At 45.8% G+C, this 18941-nt stretch overlaps 1 protein-coding gene across 1 annotated transcript; it reads right to left on the bottom strand.

The window, feature by feature from the left end:
* Positions 1–523: 523 nt before the first annotated feature.
* Positions 524–17728, bottom strand: EPGN (epithelial mitogen). Its single transcript, XM_038759841.1, has 4 exons — positions 17609–17728; positions 4017–4137; positions 1877–2029; positions 524–673 (listed from the first exon to the last, which is right to left on the bottom strand). Exons 1-4 carry the CDS (start codon positions 17694–17696, stop codon positions 619–621), a joined length of 417 nt encoding a protein of 138 aa, XP_038615769.1. The 5' UTR covers positions 17697–17728; the 3' UTR covers positions 524–618.
* Positions 17729–18941: the final 1213 nt, after the last annotated feature.

The following is an 18941-nucleotide window of genomic DNA, read 5'->3' as shown; positions in this document are numbered from 1 at the left end:
CAAGAGCCGTCGGTGGTCAGGATTCCCGCGCTTGGTCCCCTGGATCGTCGATTCTTGGGCAGCCGCACCGGGATCAGGATTCCTCAGTCACGCCTGGGTCCTCTGGTCCTCCCGCCTCCACCCCCACCCCCGGCCCCCTTTCTCCATCTTCAGCGCTTGTCATCCTCCTTCATCCCTCTGCTGCCTGCCATCTCGGGAAGCTGCGGCTACAGCTGGGTCGCGAGCCGGGGAGAAGGCCGGAAGGGCGGCCTGGGAAGCTGGAAATACAGAATTCAACCATCCCCCAGGCCGGATACGCGGTACGCCGGGCGTCGTGGCTTTTCCGGCGTGATCCTCCGAAGGCAGGCCGGAAACTTTCTGCCCAACTGGACGGATGTGGGGATCCAAACTGTTCCCCAGGGAGAGCGAAACAAAGCAGGGGGCACGGGGGTGGGGGGCGGGGAGCATCTGCCACGTCGGTTGGCCTGTGCCGTTCCAGCCAGAACCCCCTGAGGACCTTCTCCAAGGACCCTCGGGGTTGGGGGGGAAGGGGTGGGGTGGTCCCCCGGGGCCGGTCAGTTCCGGTCCACGTCGGGGTTCGTGCCGTTGGATCGGGTGACATTCTCCTCAGTTCAAGCCTCACAGTGGCCTCCCTCCAGAACACATTTTATAAGGCGACTTCAGCTTCATGCACCTAGGAAAGAGCATTGGTTTCCGGGTCACTTCAGCCACTTGGCATAGATGCACACCTCAGTGATAATAATAATAATGATGGTATTTGCTAAGTGCTTACTAAGTGCCTGGCACCGTTCTAAGCACTAATAATGATGGTATTTGTTAAGTTCTTACTAAGTGCCTGGCACTGTTCTAAGCACTAATAATGATGGTATTTGTTAAGTTCTTACTAAGTGCCTGGCACTGTTCTAAGCACTAATAATGATGGTATTTGTTAAGCTCTTGCTATAATGATGGCATTTATTAAGCGCTTACTATGTGCAAAGCACTGTTCTAAGCACTGAGGGGGATACAAGGTGATCAGGTTGTCCCACTGGGGGCTCACAGTCTTCATCCCCATTTTACAGATGAGGTAACTGAGGCACAGAGAAGTGAAGTGACTTGCCCAAAGTCACACGGCTGACAGTTGGCAGAGCTGGGATTTGAACACATGACCTCTGACCCCAAAACCCATGATCTTTCCACTGAGCCACTCTGCTCTATGTGCCAGGCACTGTTCTAAATGCTAGTAATGATGGTATTTGTTAAGCTCTTACTATGAGAAGCAGTGTGGCTCAGTGCAAAGAGCCCGGGTTTTGGAGTCAGAGGTCATGGGTTCAAATCCCGGCTCTGCCAATTGTCGGCTGTGTGACTTTGGGCAAGTCACTGCACTTCTCTGGGCCTCAGTTCCCTCATCTGTAAAATGGGGATTAAAACTGTGAGCCCCTCGTGGGACAACCTGATCACCTTGTATCCACCCTCAGCGCTTAGAACAGTGCTTCGCACATAGTAAGCGCTTAACAAATACCACCATTATTATTATTATTATTATTAGAACAGTGCTTTGCACATAGTAAGCGCTTAATAAATGTCATTATTATCATTATTATTATTATTATTATGGCCAGGCACTGTTCTAAGTGCTGTGGTGGTTACAAGCCACGCGCTTTGGACACAGTCCCCATCCCTCGTGGGGCTCACAGTCTCGATCCTCATTTTACAGATGAGGGGACTGAGGCCCAGTGAAGCGAAGTGACTTGCCCAAGGTCACACAGCAGACGAGTGGCCGAGCCGGGATTAGAACCCACGACCTCAGACTCCCAAGCCCCTGCCGTATCCACTGCTGCTTCCCGGAAATCCCAGCTGGAGCCTGACCGCCCGAAGGACTCTTTGGCCTCCCCACCTCTTTCGCACGTAGCAGTAGAGGACGGCCACCAGGCCGCTGAGGAGCAGTCCGACCCCGATCCCGACGGCGATGTACTTCTCGTAGGAATCCACCGCGTAGGAGGTGAGTGTCAGGTGCTCGCATCTCTCCCCCGTGTAGCCCGAGGGGCATCTGAGGGAAGACACAAAACAAATCAGAAGCAGGAGACAGTCGCCGAGGCCGCTCTCCGTCCACGCAGCCAGGTGAGGGGGACCCCAATTCTTGGCTGTAGTTGCCGAAGAACGAGCGACACATTGGATAATAATAATAATAATAATGACGGTATTTGTTAAGCGCTTACTATGTGCAACATTGCCAAGATCCGCCCTTTCCTCTCCATCCAAACCGCTACCCTGCTAATTCAAGCTCTCATCCTATCCCGTCTGGACTACTGCACTAGCCTTCTCTCTGATCTCCCATCCTCGTGTCTCTCTCCACTTCAATCCATACTTCATGCTGCTGCCCGGATTATCTTTGTCCAGAAACGCTCTGGACATATTACTCCCCTCCTCAAAAACCTCCAATGGCTACCGATCAATCTGCGCATCAGGCAGAAACTCCTCACCCTGGGCTTCAAGGCTGTCCATCACCTCGCCCCCTCCTACCTCACCTCCCTTCTCTCCTTCTACTGCCCAGCCCGCACCCTCCGCTCCTCCACCACTAATCTCCTCACCGTACCTCGCTCTCGCCTGTCCCGCCATCGACCCCCCGGCCCACGTCCTCCCCCGGGCCTGGAATGCCCCCAATCCCTCTGCCCATCCGCCAAGCTAGCTCTCTTCCTCCCTTCAAGGCCCTGCTGAGAGCTCACCTCCTCCAGGAGGCCTTCCCAGACTGAGCCCCTTCTTTCCTCTCCCCCTTTGTCCCCCCTCTCCATCCCCCCGTCTTACCTCCTTCCCTTCCCCACAGCACCTGTATATATGTATATATGGTTGTACATATTTATTGCTCTATTTATTTATTCATTTATTTATTTTACTTGTACATTTCTATCCTACTTATTTTATTTTGTTGGTATGTTTGGTTCTGTTCTCTGTCTCCCCCTTTTAGACTGTGAGCCCACTGTTGGGTAGGGACTGTCTCTATGTGATGCCAATTTGTACTTCCCAAGCGCTTAGTACAGTGCTCTGCACATAGTAAGCGCTCAATAAATACGATTGATTGATTGATTGATTGATTCAAGGGGCTGGCTATCCCCTCTCCTCAGGGCAGCTGGGGATTGGCTCTCGATTCCGGGTCTCCCTTCTTCCTGGGATCCTCGAACCGGACGGCGGCTCTCTCCGGGTCTGTCAGCCCCAGCTGGGGCTGGGAACCCAGTATGGACCAGAGAAGCAGCGTGGCTCAGTGGAAAGAGCCCGGGCTTTGGAGTCCGAGGTCATGGGTTCAAATCCCGGCTCCGCCCCTTGTCAGCTGTGTGACTTTGGGCAAATCACTTCACTTCTCTGGGCCTCAGTTCCCTCATTTGTAAAATGGGGATGAAGACTGTGAGCCGCCCGTGGGACAAACTGATCACCTTGTAACCTCCTCGGCGCTAGAACAGTGCTTTGCACATAGTAAGCGCTCAATAAATGCCATTATTATTATTATTCTCTGTACACAGAAAACGCTTAATAAATATCACAATGAACGAACGAAACCAGGGATTGTCTTCCCAAGCACTTAGTACAGTGCTCTGCACACAATAAGCCCACAATAAATACCTTTGATTGATTGATTGAAGACTTAATAATTAATAATTGTGGTGTTCATTAAACATAGTGCCAGTCACTGTATTAAGCGCCGGGGTGGATACGAGCAAATCGGGTTGGACACGGTTCCTGGCCCACATTCATTCATTCAGTTGCATTTATATCGAGAAGTTGTACTTCCCAAGCGCTTACTACAGTGCTCTGCACACAGTAAGCGCTCAATAAATACGATTGATTGATTGATTCTAGACCGTGAGCCCGTTGCTGGATAGGGACCGCCTCTCTGTGTTGCCAACTTGTACTTCCCAAGGGCTTAATCCAGTGCTCCGCACACAGTAAGCGCTCAATAAGTATGATTGATTGAATGAATGAACGAATGAACAGATGCCTTAAATGAAAAAAAAGAAAAAGGGGGGGAGTTGAGTGGCCGTTACCTGCAGAGGGGTTTCTTGAGATCGTGGTGGAAAGCACAAACGCCATTGATGCAGTAACTGTGGTGATCCGTCAGGCACGTGTGTGGTAACTTCAAGGCTTCGGGGCCCCGTGGGCTCTCAGCTGCACAGAGGGGAAAGAAGGGGAGGGAAAGAGAAAGGATGTTTCCAATTTCTAATGTATAGAGCACCAGCCTGGGATTTAGAAGGACCTGGGTTCTAATCCTGCCTCTGCCACTTCGCTCAGTCGGTATTGATTGAGTGCTGACTGTGTGCAAAGCACTCTACTAAGTGTAGAGAGAGAAGCAGCGTGGCTCAGTAGAAATCAATCAATCAATCAATCAATCGTATTTATTGAGCGCTTACTGTGTGCAGAGCACTGTACTAAGCGCTTGGGAAGTACAAGTTGGCAACATATAGAGACAGTCCCTATCCAACAGTGGGCTCACAGTCTAGAAGGGGGAGACAGAGAACAAAACCAAACATACTAACGAAATAAAATAGAATAGATATGTACAGGTAAAGAGCCCGGGCTTTGGAGTCGGAGGTCATGGGTTCAAATCCCAGCTCCGCCACTTGTCAGCTGTGTGACCTTGGGTAAGTCACTTCGCTTCTCGGGGGCCTCAGTGACCTCATCTGTCAAATGGGGATGAAGACTGTGAGCCCCCCATGGGACATCCTGATGACCTTGTAACCTCCCCAGCACTTAGAACAGTGCTTTGCACATAGTAAGCGCTTAATAGATGCCATTATTATTATTATTATTACAGTATTACAGTAAACTGACACATTCCCCCTTTTAGACTGTGAGCCCACTGTTGGGTAGGGACTGTCTCTATGTGTTGCCAATTTGTACTTCCCAAGTGCTTAGTACAGTGCTCTGCACATAGTAAGCGCTCAATAAATACGATTGATGATGATGGTGATTCCACTCGGTGGCCTTGGATGAGTCAAAAGAGCCCGGGCTTGGGAGTCAGAGGACGTGGGTTCTAATCCCGGCTCCGCCACTTTTCTGCTGTGTGACCTTGGACAAGCCACTTAACTTAATGGGACAACCTGATCACCTTATATCCCCCCCAGCGCTTAGAACAGTGCTTTGCACATAGTAAGCGCTTAACAAATACCATTATTATTATTAACTTCTCTGTGCCTCAGTTACCTCATCTGCAAAATGGGGATTAAAAGTGTGAGCTCTACATGGGACAACCTGCTTACCCTGTATCCACCCCAGCACTTAGAACAGTGCTTGGAACATAGTAAGCACTTAACAAATACCATCATTATTAACTTCATTTCTCTGGGCCTCAATAACCTCATCTGTTAAATGGGGATGAAGATCGTGAGCCCCATATAGGACAGGGACTGTGTTCAAACTGATTAGATTGTAGCTACCCCAGCGCTTAGTACAGTGTCTGGCAAATAGAAAGTGCTTAATAATTTCCCTTTAGAAAAAATTTATTCCTCGGAGCTGGGGAAAATGGAGGCGATGGTGTCCGGAGACAGGAAGAAATCTTTGCATCTAGATCTGAAAACCCATTATGGGCAGGGAACATGTTTGCTCAGACCATTGTATTGTAATAAGAATAATGATGGCATTTGTTAAGCACTTTCTGTGTGCAAAGCACTGTTCTAAGCGCTGGGGAGGATACAAGGTGATGAGATTGTCCCACGTGGGGCACACAGTCTTCATCCCCATTTTACAGATGAGGTAACTGAGGCACAGAGAAGCTAAGTGACTTGCCCAAGGTCACACAGCTGACAATTGGTGGAACCGGGATTTGAACTTTGGGCAAGTCACTTAACTTCTCTGCGCCTCAGTTACCCCATCTGTAAAATGGGGATTAAGATTGTGAGCCCCACGTGGGACAACCTGATCACCCCTTGTATCCCCCCCAGTGTTTAGAACAGTGCTTCACACAGAGTAAGGGCTTAACAAATGCTATTATTGTTATTATTATTATTATTATTATTATTATTAATAATAATCTGTTCTACTCAGTTGAGGGAATCTCTTCTGTCCATCATTGAGAGAAAGACTGTTCCAAGTGACCCATGATATCGTGATTGGTATTTTTAAATGCATTCATATTGAGGTGTTTGAAAGCTGGGTCGATATCAGGCATGATTAAAGGCCCCCAAATTTTCTCTGGCCAACTATGGTGAGTTTTAGGAAAAATCAGTCAGTCAATATCTGGTATTTATTGAGTGCCTACTGAAAGCAAAGCCATGCAGGGAAGCAGCATGGCTCAGTGGAAAGAGCCCGGGCTTTGGAGTCAGAGGTCATGGGTTCAAACCCCGGCTCTGCCACTTATCGGCTGTGTGACTCTGGGCAAGTCACTTCACTTCTCTGGGCCTCAGTTACCTCATCTGTAAAATGGGGATTAAAACTGTGAGCCCCCCGTGGGACAACCTGATCACCTTGTAACCTCCCCAGAGCTTAGAACAGTGCTTTGCACATAATAAGTACTTAATAAATACCATTATTATTAGAAAGCATACAGAAACAAAACGCACCCCCCCGACCACAAGGTGGTTACTATGTGATTCTAGACTGTGAGCCCGTTGTTGGGTAGGGACCGTCTCTATATGTTGCCAACTTGTACTTCTCAAGCGCTTAGTACAGTGCTCTGCACACAGTAAGCGCTCAATAAATACGATTGAATGAATGAACCCATGACCTCTGACTCTCAAGCCCATGCTCTTTCCATTGAGCCATGCTGCTTCCCTACATGGCTTTGCTTTCAAAGCCCCATGCGCTGGGGTGGATACAGGGTAAACAGGTTGTCCCACGTGGAGCTCACACTTTTAATCCCCATTTCACAGATGAGGTAACTGAGGCACAGAGAAGTTAAGTGGCATGCCCAAGGTCACACAGCAGAAAAGTGGCAGAGCCGGGATTAGAACCCACATCCTCTGACTTCCAAGCCCGGGCTCTTTTGACTCATTTGCTTCTCTACGCTGCCATGCGCTTAGTTCAGTGCTTTGCACCTGGTAAGTGCCTTCCCAGATTAATCTGCACTTTTCCTCATCTCCCACACCCTCTGCCTAGTTCCGAGTTGCTTCCTTTGTCCTCTCCCACTCCCAGCCCCACAGCACTTATGTTTATATTGGTAATTTTATTTATTTGTCCTGATGTCTGTCTCCCCTCCTCTAAACTGCGAGCTTATTGTGGGCAGGGAATGTCACTCTTTATTGTTGTATTGTACTTTCCCAAGAGCTTAGTTCAGTGCTCTGCACACAGTAAGTGCTTAATAAATGTGATTGAATGAATGGATGAATGAATACCATTGATTAATTAGGTTGCTCCTCTGGCTGTCAGGGCTTCTGAACAAATTCCCCTTCTACCTGGCTGTTCCCACTGTTGGAAGTATGTCTCACGAACAGAATAAGTTCCCCTTGGGCAGAGATCAGTCTACCAACTCTACTGTACCCTCCCGAGTGCTTAATAATAATAATGATATATATGTATATATGTTTGTACGTATTTATTACTCTATTTATTTATTTATTTATTTTACTTGTACATATCTATTCTATTTATTTTATTTTGTTAGTATGTTTGGTTTTGTTCTCTGTCTCCCCTTTTAGACTGTGAGCCCACTGTTGGGTAGGGACTGTCTCTATATATTGCCAATTTGTACTTCCCAAGCGCTTAGTACAGTGCTCTGCACATAGTAAGCGCTCAATAAATACGATTGATGATGATGATTTATTAAGTGCTTACTATGTGCAAAACACTGTTCTAAGCACTGGGGAGGTTACAAGGTGACCAGATTGTCCCTCGTGGGGCTCACGGTCTTAATCCCCATTTTACAGATGAGGTAACTGAGGCACAGAGAAGTGAAGTGACTTGCCCAAAGTCACACAGCTGACAATTGGCAGATCCAGGATTTGAACCTATGACCTCTGACTCCAAAGCCTGGGCTCTTTCCACTGAGCCACGTGGCTTCTCTTAGAGCTGCGCTCTGCACACAATGTGTTCAATACATACCACTGATTAATAATAATAATAATAATAATGGCATTTATTTAGCGCTTACTATGTGCAAAGCACTGTACTAAGCGCTGGGGAGATTACAAGGAGATCAGGTTGTCCCACTGGGGGCTCACAGTCTTCATCCCCATTTTACAGATGAGGGAACTGAGGCCCAGAGAAGTTAAGTGACTTGCCCAAAGTCCCACAGCTGACAATTGGCGGAGCCGGGATTCGAACCCATGACCCCTGACTCCAAAGCCCGGGCTCTTTCCACTGAGCCACGCTGCTTCTCTGATTGATTGACTGATGGAGGTCTTCCCAGACTACGTCCCTCTTTTCCTCTGTTCTTCCTCCCCCCCATCTTCCCAACTCCCTCCCTCTTCTCTACCCCCCTCCCCGCCCCACAGCACTTGTGTATATCTGTACATATTTATTATTCTATTCATTTTGTTAATTAAGTGTATAGATCTGTAATTCTATTCATTTATATTGATGCTACTAATGCCTGTCTACTTTTTTTGTTTCGTTGTCTATCTCCCTTTTAGAATGTGAGCCCATTGTTGGGTAAACATTGTCTCTATTTGTTGCCGAATTGTACTTTCCAAGTGCTTAGTCCAATGCTCTGCACACAGTAAGCGCTCAATAAATACTATTGAATGAATGATTAAGGAGGGAGGTGGACTGATTTCTCCCCTCCCGACGTAATAATAATTTGTTAAGCATTTTCTACATAACGAGCACTGTACTAAGCACTGGGGTAATAATAATAATGATGGCATTTATTAAGCGCTTACTATGTGCAAAGCACTGTTCTAAGCGCTGGGGAGGTTACAAGGTGATCAGGTTGTCCCACATGGGGCTCACGGTCTTCATCCCCATTTTACAGATGAGGTGACAGGCACAGAGAAGTGAAGTGACTTGCCCAAAGTCACACAGCTGACAAAACAATACGATCAGAATGGACATAGGTCCTGTCCCGTGTAGGGACCGTCTCTATATGTTGCAAACTTGTACTTCCCAAGCGCTTAGAACAGTGCTCTGCTCACGGTAAGCGCTCAATAAATACGATTGAATGAATGAATGAATGAATGTAGGACTCAGAGTCTAAGGGGGAGGGAAAAGATGTATTACAGATGAGGAAATAATAATGATGGTACTTGTTAAGCGCTTACTATGTGTCAAGCGCTGTTAGAGCTGGAAAGTGAGGCACAGTGTAATTAAGTGGCTTAGATTGTATTGTACTCTTCTGAGCGCTTAGTACAGTGCTCTGCTCAGAGTAAGCACTCAATAAATACATTTGACTGATTATCATCATCATCAATCGTATTTATTGAGCGCTTACTGTGTGCAGAGCAGTGCAACTCCACAGTGGAGTTGGGATTTGCCCTCTCTACCCAAACAGAAGCTGATGGGTACAGCGCTTAGAACAGTGCTCTGCACATAGTAAGCGCTTAATAAATGCCATTATTATTATTATTATTATTATTATTATTATTACATTGATTTTAAAAAGCATCCAAAAGGTGGCACTATGGAATCACAGTTCCTTCCCCTCGACTCCTTACTAAACGCTTCGCCTAATTCATTCATTCAGTCGTATTTACTGAGCGCTAACTGTGTGCTGAGCACTGGACTAAGCGCTTGGGAAGTACGAGTCGGCAAAAGCTAGAGACAATCCCTACCCAACAACAGGCTCACAGTCTAGAATGAATTCACGTGAAAATAAATCAGCAACAATGATTTTTTTCCTTTTTCTATTCACAGGCGATTAATTGAACACTATGTTGAGAAGCCAGACAGTCACTGATGGTGGAATGAAGTAGAGAAGCAGGGGGGTCTAGCGGAGTCAGAAGGACCTGGGTTCGAATCCCAACTCCGCAATTTGTCTGTTCTGTGGCCTTGGGCAAGTCATTTAACTTCTTTGTGCCTCAATTTTCTCACCTGCAAAACGGGGATGAAACGCCTGTCCTCCCACCCTCTTAGACTGTGAGCCCCAAGTAGGAGAGGGACTGTGTCTAACCTAGTTGTATCTATCCCAACACTTGGAACGAAAAAAGTACTTAAATATCACAATTAGCATTATTATTTCTCAAGTGAACCCAGTAATTCTTTTTTTCTTATTTTAAGCTCTTAGCATTTGTACTGTCAGAATGGATTCGGGTTGATTGACAAATCCATCCTAATTCATAATGCACTGTACTAAGCATTAGGGTAGATTAAAAAATAATAATAATAATAATAGAGAAGCAGCGTGGCTCAGCGGAAAGAGCTCGGGCTTTGGAGTCAGAGGTCATGGGTTCATGGGTTCAGTTGTCAGCTGTGCGACTTTGGGCAAGTCACTTAACTTCTCTGTGCCTCAGTTACCTCATCTGTAAAATGGGGATTAAGACTGTGAGCCCCCCATGGGACAACCTGATCACCTTGTAATCTCTCCAGCGCTTAGAACGGTGCTTTGCACATAGTAAGCGCTTAATAAATGCCATTATTATTATTATTATTATTAATGGCATTTATTAAGCGCTTACTATGTGCAAAGCACTGTTCTAAGCACTGGGGAGGTTACAAGGTATGAGTACTTACTGTGTGCAGAGCACTAAACTAAGCACTTGGAAGAGGAAAATAGTTGGAAGACACAATCCTCAAAGTACTTAGGTACATATTTATAAATGATACGAGTTATTTATATTCATGTTTATCTCCCCCCTAGACTGTAAATTCATCACGGGCAGGAAACTCATCTACCAATTCTGTTTTATTATGCAGTGCTCTAAACCCAACGAGCACTCAGTAAATACCATTATGATGATGATGAGTAAATGACATTTTTTTTTCTGGTATTTAAGTGCTTACTATTTGATAGTCACTGTTTTAAGCCCTGATACAAGGTAATCAGGTTAGACACAGTCCCTGCCCTACAAGGACCTCCCAGTCTTAATCCCCATTTCACAGATGAGGTAACTGAGCTCACACAGCAAGTTCACCCAAGATCACAAAGCGGGTAAATAGTAGAGCTGGGATTAGAATCCAAATCTCCAGACTCCTATACTTTCTACTAGGTTATGCTGCCTCTTTTTGGTTTTAAACATAATTTAAAAAAAAATCTGGAGGGTAAAATTAAAGTGAATCAGATAAAATCTAAAAACCATGAAATTCCATACCCCTTTGATGACCAGGATTTCTTATGGTTTAGACCATAATTTTTTTTCTTTCAACTAGGTGTCATTGTTACCTGGTGCAAATGTCTCTTATATATTCTTCCAGGAATGGAAAGGATTTTCCAACCTACTCAATCAGTGGTATTCACTGAACATTTATGTGTGCAATGCACTGTACTGAGTACTCAATAAAGACCATTGATTGGGAGAGTACAATACAATAGATTTTATAAGCACGCTTCCTGCCCCTAAGGAGCTTACAAGCTAGTGGATTTTTCTTTTTCAAATAGTATTTGTTAAGCACTTACTATGCATCAGTACTAAGCGCTGGGATAGACAAGGGATAATTAGTTTGGACTCAGCCAAGTCCCAAATGGGGCTCAAAGTCTTAATCCCCACTTTCCAGATGAGGTAATCGAGGCCCTGAGAAGTTAAGTAACTTGCCCGAAGTCACAGAGCAGACAAGTGGCAGAGCCGGGATTTCTACCTCACCTCACTACTCACCTACTACTACTACTACTACTACTAATAATGACATTTATTAAGCACTTACTATGTGCAAAGCACTGTTCTAAGCGCTGGGGAGGTTACAAGGTGATCAGATTGTCCCACAGGGGGCTCACAGTCTTCATCCCCATTTTACAGATGAGGGAACTGAGGCACAGAAAAGTGAAGTGACTTAACCAAAGTCACACAGCTGACAAGTGTGGCTCAGTGGAAAGAGCCCGGGCTTTGGAGGCAGAGGTCAGGGGTTCAAATCCCGGCTCTACCAGTTGTCAGCTGTGTAACTTTGGGCAAGTCACTTAACTTCTCTGTACCTCAGTTACCTCATCTGTAAAATGGGGATTAAGACTGTGAGCCCCCTGTGGGACAACCTGATCACCTTGTAACCTCCCCAGCTCTTAGGACAGTGCTTTGCACATAGTAAGCACTTAATAAATACCATTATTATTATTAGTATTAAGTGGCGGAGCCAGGATTCAAACCCATGACCTCTGACTCCAAAGCCTGGGCTCTTTCCACTGAGCCACGCTGCTTCTCAACCCAGGCCACACACTTCACACCTCTAATGCCAAACTTCTCACTGTATTTCGATCTCGTCTGTCTCTCCACCTTCCCCTCGCTCACATCCTCTGGCCTGAAACGCCCGCCCTCCTCAAATCCAACAGATAATGACTCTGCCCCCCTTCAAAGCCTTACTGAAGGCCCATCTCCTCCGAGAGGCCTTCCCTGACTGAGCCCTCCTTTCCTCTTCTCCCACTCCCTTCTGCATCACCCTGCCTTGTTCCCTTTATTCATCCCCCTCTCCCATTCCCTTCTACATCACCCTGGCTGGTTCCCTTTATTCATCCCATTCATCCTTTATTAATTTATTCATCTCAAGTGCTTAGTATAGTGCCCTGCACACAGTAAGCGCTCAATAAATATGATCGAATGAATGAATCCCCACAGCACTTACGTACATATAATAATAATAATGATGATGGCATTTATTAAGTGCTTACTATGTGCAAAGCACTGTTCTAAGCGCTGGGGAGGTTACAAGGCGATCAGGTTGTCCCACAGGGGGCTCACAGTCTTCATCCCCATTTTACAGATGAGGTAACTGAGGCTCAGAGAAGTGAAGAGACTATATATCCGTCATTTATTTTTTTATATTACTGTCCGTCTCCCTCATCTAGACTGTAAGCTTGTTGTGGGCAGGGAATATGTCTGTATATATGTACATATGTTTGCACATATTTATTTCTCTATTTATTTATTTATTTATTTTACTTGTACATATCTATTCTATTTATTTTATTTTCTTGGTATGTTTGGTTTTGCTCTCTGTCTCCCCTTTTAGACTGTGAGCCCACTATTGGGTAGGGACCGTCTCTATATGTTGCCAACTTGTACTTCCCAAGCGCTTAGTACAGTGCTTTGCACATAGTAAGCGCTCAATAAATACGATTGATGATGATGATGATGATGATGTCTGTTTACTGTTCTACTATTGTTCTATTGTACCATTGTAAGTAGAACTACTGTTCTACTACTACACGGAAGCAGTGTGGCTCATCGGAAAGAGCGCAGGCTTGGAAGTCAGAGGCCAGGGGTTCAAATCCCGCTCCATCACTTGTCAGCTGTGTGACCTTGGGCAAGCCACTTAACTTCTCTGTGCCTCAGTTACCTCATCTGTCAAATGGGGATTAAGACTGTGAGCCCCATGTGGGACAACCTGATCACCTTGTATCTCCCCCAGTGCTTAGAACAGTGCTTCACACATAGTAAGCGCTTAACAAATACCACCATTATTATTGCTATTATTATTACTATACTCTCCCAAGCACAGGGAAAGTTTTCTGCAGACAGTAATTACTCAATAAATACGATTGAATGAATGCACACACACACAGATTCATAGATAATAATAACAATATAATGATGGCATTTATTAAGTACTTACTATGTGCAAAGCACTGTACTAAGTGCTGGGGAGGTTACAAGGTGATCAGGTTGTCCCATGGGGGGCTCACAGTCTTAATCCCCATTTTCCAGATGAGGGAACTGAGGACCAGAGAAGTGAAGTGACCTGCCCAAAGTCACCCAGCTGACAATTGGTGGAGCCGGGATTTGAACCCATGACCTCTGACTCCAAAGCCCAAGCTCTTTCCACTGAGCCACGCTGCTTCAGATGAATTTCTTTCCTATTTCAATGCCCCTGCTCTGGAGCTGTCCTCAATGTGCTCTTTTTTATGGTATTTGTTAAGTACCGTACTAAGTGCTGGGATAAATCAATCAATCAATCAATCGTATTTATTAAGCACTTACTGTGTGCAGAGCACTGTACTAAGCGCTTGGGAAGTACAAGTTGGCAACATATATATATGTTGTGTGTATATATATATATATGTTGTAACATAAATACAAGCTAATCAGGTTGGACACAATCCTAGTCTCATGAGAAGCAGTGTGGCTCAGTGGACAAAGAGCCCGGGCTTTGGAGTCAGAGGTCGTGGGTTCTAATCTCAGCTCTGCCAATTGTCAGCTGTGTGACTTTGGGCAAGTCACTTAACTTCTCTGGGCCTCAGGTATCTCACCTGTAAAATGGGGATGAAGACTGTGAGCCCCCGGTGGGACAACCTGATCACCTTGTAACCTCCCCAGCACTTAGAACAGTGCTTTGCACATAGTAAGTGCTTAATAAATGCTATCATTATTATAATTATAAACGGCTCACCGCCTTAATCACCATTCTACAGATGAGGGAACAGAGGCTCAGAGAAGTTAACTGACTTGCCCAAGGTCACACAGCAGGAGCAGGGAATATGATATCAGGGAACATGTCTACCAACTCTCTATATGTTGCCAACTTGTACTTCCCAAGTGCTTAGTACAGTGCTCTGCACACAGTAAGTGCTCAATAAATACGATTGAATGAATGAATGAACTCTATTGCACTATACTTTCCCAAGAGTTCTGCACACCGTAAGAACTCAGTAAGTACCACTGATTGATTGATTGTTCCTTTGCCTAAATTTTCATTTGTATGCCACAGGAGGAAATCCAAGAAACTGTGAACGAGATCTCTAGAAAACCACCCCACCAAGAAACCTGTTCTTTCTTCTTAAGCAGAAAAAGAGCAGTTACAACTTCTCTTAAAGATTTCAGTCTCTCAAATGCTAAATTAACACTATTGATTAACTGTTGGAGAGTGTTATGCTGTGACAGAAGCCTTACTAATCTATCAATCAGTCAAATGATATTTAATGAGTGCTTATAGTGTGCAGAGCATTGTACCAAGTGCTTGGGAGAGTCCAGTTCAACAGAGTTGGTAGAGATGATCCTTGCCTGCAATGAGCTTACAGTCTAGGGGCTTGTGTTCTCTCCAAAAGTGGCAACCAGAAGAAGCAGTATGGCCTAGTGGCTACAGCATGGGCCTAGATTCTAATCCTGGCTCTGCCACTTGTCTGCTGTGTGACTTCAGGCAAGTCACTGCACTTCTCTGTGCCTCAGTTACCTCACCTGTAAACTGAGGATTATGACGGTGAGCCCCATGTGGGACATGGAACATGTCAACCTAATTACCTTGTATCTACCCCAGGGCTTAGAACAATGCCTGGCACATAGTAAACGTTTAGCAAATACCATAAAAAAAACCATGGACTTTGTCCAATCTGATTAATTTGTATACACCCCAGTGCTTAGTACAGTGCCTGGCACATAATCAGCGCTTAACAAATACCATAAAAAATAATAAATGTGGTATTTGTTAAGCATCTTCTATGTGCCAAGCACTGTACTAAGCACTTGAGTAGATTTGGGGTGATCATATGTGAGATAGTCCCTGTCCCACAAGGGGCTTGTAGTTTAAGGGTAAGGGAGGATGGTATTGAATTCCAACCCTATTTGCTTGTATCCACCCCAGCACTTAGTACAGTGCCCGGCACAAAGTAGGCGCTTAACAAATACCGTAATCATCATCTTTGAATCCCCATTTTATAGAATAGGAAACAGAGGCAGAGAGACCTGCCCGAGTCACACAGCAGGCAAGCAGTAGGAAAATGACAATGGTCTGAAGCTGCCAGTGACTACAGTCAGAAAAATGAACTCCCCATCTGTGTCCATCACATTCTTCCCACACAATCTCAGACACTATTTAGGGAATTCAGCAAAACACAAGGGAACTTCCAACACCAAAAAGAAAGTCACTCACTCTCTTCTCATTCGTTCATTCATTCATTCATTCAATCGTATTTATTGAGCGCTTACTGTGTGCAGAGCACTGTGCTAAGCGCTTGGGAAGTGCAAGTCGGCAACATATAGAGAAGGTCCCTACCCAACAACAGGCTTACAGTCTAGAAGGGGGAGACAGACAACAAGACAAAACATATAGACAGGCTACTTTGATGAGAGGCTACTTTGCTAATGAGTCTCACAAGTCACCCCCAAATCCCACCCCTCACTGTTCCTCATCCACTGACTGTCCCTGGAGAGGAGTAGAACAACTCAACACTGACCAGGAGCAGAGATCACCATTTCTACTGGCTCTGAAACACCTTTTGTTCTAAAAAAGCTCCCTGAGATAGGAGTACTTGGTCTGGTGCAGCTTGTAAGGTTGTTGATTCAGGTAAATCACCAACCAAAAACTCCTCTCTTCACTCACCAGGAGGAGAAGATATCGAGATACTATCAATCAATCAATCAATCAATCAATCGTATTTATTGAGCGCTTACTATGTGCAGAGCACTGTACTAAGCGCTTGGGAAGTACAAATTGGCAACACATAGAGACAGTCCCTACCCAACAGTGGGCTCACAGTCTAAAAGGGGGAGACAGAGAACAGAACCAAACATACCAACAAAATAAAATAAATAGGATAGAAATGTACAAGTAAAATAAATAAATAAATAAATAAATAAATAAATAAATAAATAGAGTAATAAATATGTATACAAATAGATACTAGTTTGGCCTCCGCTTCCTATAAAGGTTTTCTGTCTCCCCTCTCCACCATGTTGTCCTTAGAGGCAAGACTTCTCAATCCTAAAGCCACTACTTACTCACTTCAAACATGTCCCCTGCTTTGTCAGTGCCAACTAGGAGATGAAACCCTCACCCAGCCCCACAGCATTATAGAAATATCCTTATACTCTACTAATTCCCCTCTATGAAATTTACTTTCAAGTCTGTCTTCCCATCTAGGCTGTAAGCCCCTTGTGTGCAGAGATTACATCTATCAACTCTATTATGTTGTACTTTCCCAAATTGCTCTGAATACTGAGTGCGCCCAACAAATACCAATGACTGATTAAGTGTGGTTGTCATGCTCTCAGAATACTCAAAGGTTTGAGGTCTGGCAGTTACTCCCTCACTAAGAATAAGGGCCTGAATGACAACTGGGGAACCAGAAGCAGCATGGCTCAGTGGAAAGAGCACGGGCTTTGGAGTCAGAGGTTATGGGTTCAAATCCCGGCTCCACCAATTAGCTGTGTGACTTTGGGCAAGTCACTTCACTTCTCTGTGCCTCAGTTCCCTCATTTGGAAAATGAGGATTAAGACTGTGAGCCCCATGTGGGGCAACCTGATCACCTTGTATCCCCTCAGCGCTTAGAACAGTGCTTTGCACGTAGTAAGCGCTTAACAAATACCAACATTATTATTATTATTCATTCACTCATTCATTCAATCGTATTAATGAGGACTTAGGGTGTGCAGAGCACTGTACTAAACACTTGGGAGAGTCCAATACAACAATAAACAGAAACATCTCCTGCCCACAATGAGCTTCCAGTCTAGAGGAGGAGACACAATAAACTACTACCAGCATTTGAACTTCTCAAGGCCATCAGCTCCTCTCTAGGCCGTGAGCTTGTTGTGGGCAGGCAGTGTCACTGGCGCATCGTAAGCGCTTAACAAATTCCACGAAAATCAAACAGACAAAAATCACATTTACATGCAGAAGCAGTGGAGGCGATACCTTCCGTCCTGTTGACCGTCCAGTTTCTCTGCTGTTCTGGAGGTGGTGAGGGGGCAGAGACGGCAGCTCCGTTGCTCAGTGCCACCATCGCTGCGGAAGAAGAAAACGTCACATCTTAGCGGCAGGTCTCCCTGTCGTACCTACTCCGGGAATCAGCGTGTCCTTCTGGGAGTGTGTTTGCATCCGAAACCTCCACCCGCCCACAGCTCGCTTATACGTCTTTGCCTAATCTTGCTACCTACTTCGTCGGGAGACAGAGAAAATACGTGATTTACAAAGTGCGAGCAAGCCCGGGCATAGACTAATTAAAGATCTAGTCAAGAACACCTACCACTTAAGCCACTGAATCCAGCTGCGCACGGCAGGTGGGTTTTAATTGATTTTTTTCGGTAGTCATGACGGGTACTGGGCGGAAAGGAGTCTGAGAGAGAAATGCTTGTGGAGAGCATCTGAGCTGATCTCCTGCCCCTTCATTCGGCTCGAAGAAGGGGCTCCTCTCCGGCTGACACAGACTTTTCCTCCCTTCACCTCTAAAAGTCAGAAAGAAAGAAAGCCAACTACGTACCGTGGAGCAAAAGGCACACTGGAATTCTAAGCGCCATCGACTGCAGTGGCTTAATAACCTTTCTCTTTTCTTTCGGGCGGGCGTGTGGGTCTGTCGACCTGCTCTCTCCGTCTTTCTTGCATTTATATGTCACGAAGCGTCATCTGGCATTATTACCAATCAAAAAAATGTGTGGCTGGCACCGACCTGAGCCTCCCAGCTCCTCACCTGTCTGCCGAGGAAGCCGGAGCGCTCCGAGCCGTGGGATCGGCGTTTCCTTTGGGAATGCCGGTGTCCTGGAAGCTGGGGCATGTGGGATCACACGTGGGACCACCCTTCGGGCTTCTCAGTTTGGAGGAGAAACCTGGAGTGGATTGGGGACAGGAGAGGTCGAGCGGAGGCGTTCTGGACTTGGGCAGGGAGGAAACGTTTGCCGTGTGTCACAGAACACAAGAAAACGACCTTGGGCATCAGATCGAATCCGAAACCATGATAAGCTCCCCTGGGACTCACCCGGTCCACGGGTTTCACCGAACCGTGGATAGTGACGGAGAGGAGGAAGGTGAAGTTGAAATCCCGCTCCCCTTCAGTCTGCATTTGAACCAGGGGAAACTCCCCTTTCACCTGTTCATTTCCCCACGGCTAAAGTGGCTCACTGCCTATGGAAGGAGCGAAGAAGCCATGGCACTCTCCTGGGGGAAATCTGATGGTCGGGGGGAGGGGAGTGGTGGCAGGGATTGAATTTAGGTCCGAACGAAGGGTACCGGGAAAAACTAGCCGGGTGTATTG

The sequence above is a fragment of the Tachyglossus aculeatus genome, chromosome 17 (assembly GCF_015852505.1).
Source record: "Tachyglossus aculeatus isolate mTacAcu1 chromosome 17, mTacAcu1.pri, whole genome shotgun sequence".
NCBI classification, from domain to species: domain Eukaryota; kingdom Metazoa; phylum Chordata; class Mammalia; order Monotremata; family Tachyglossidae; genus Tachyglossus; species Tachyglossus aculeatus.
Note: the sequence above shows the minus strand (reverse complement) of the source record. Positions and strands in the feature narration are given on the sequence as shown.

Coding starts and splice junctions, on each gene's coding strand:
- EPGN (XM_038759841.1), bottom strand. CDS start 17,696: ATGGTGGCACTGAGCAACGGAGCTGCCGTCTCTGCCCCCTCACCACCT. Junction 2,030..4,016: donor CTCAAGAAACCCCTCTGCAG/GTAACGGCCACT, acceptor GTCTTCCCTCAG/ATGCCCCTCGGGCTACACGG. Junction 674..1,876: donor TACTGCTACGTGCGAAAGAG/GTGGGGAGGCCA, acceptor GCTCTTTCCTAG/GTGCATGAAGCTGAAGTCGC.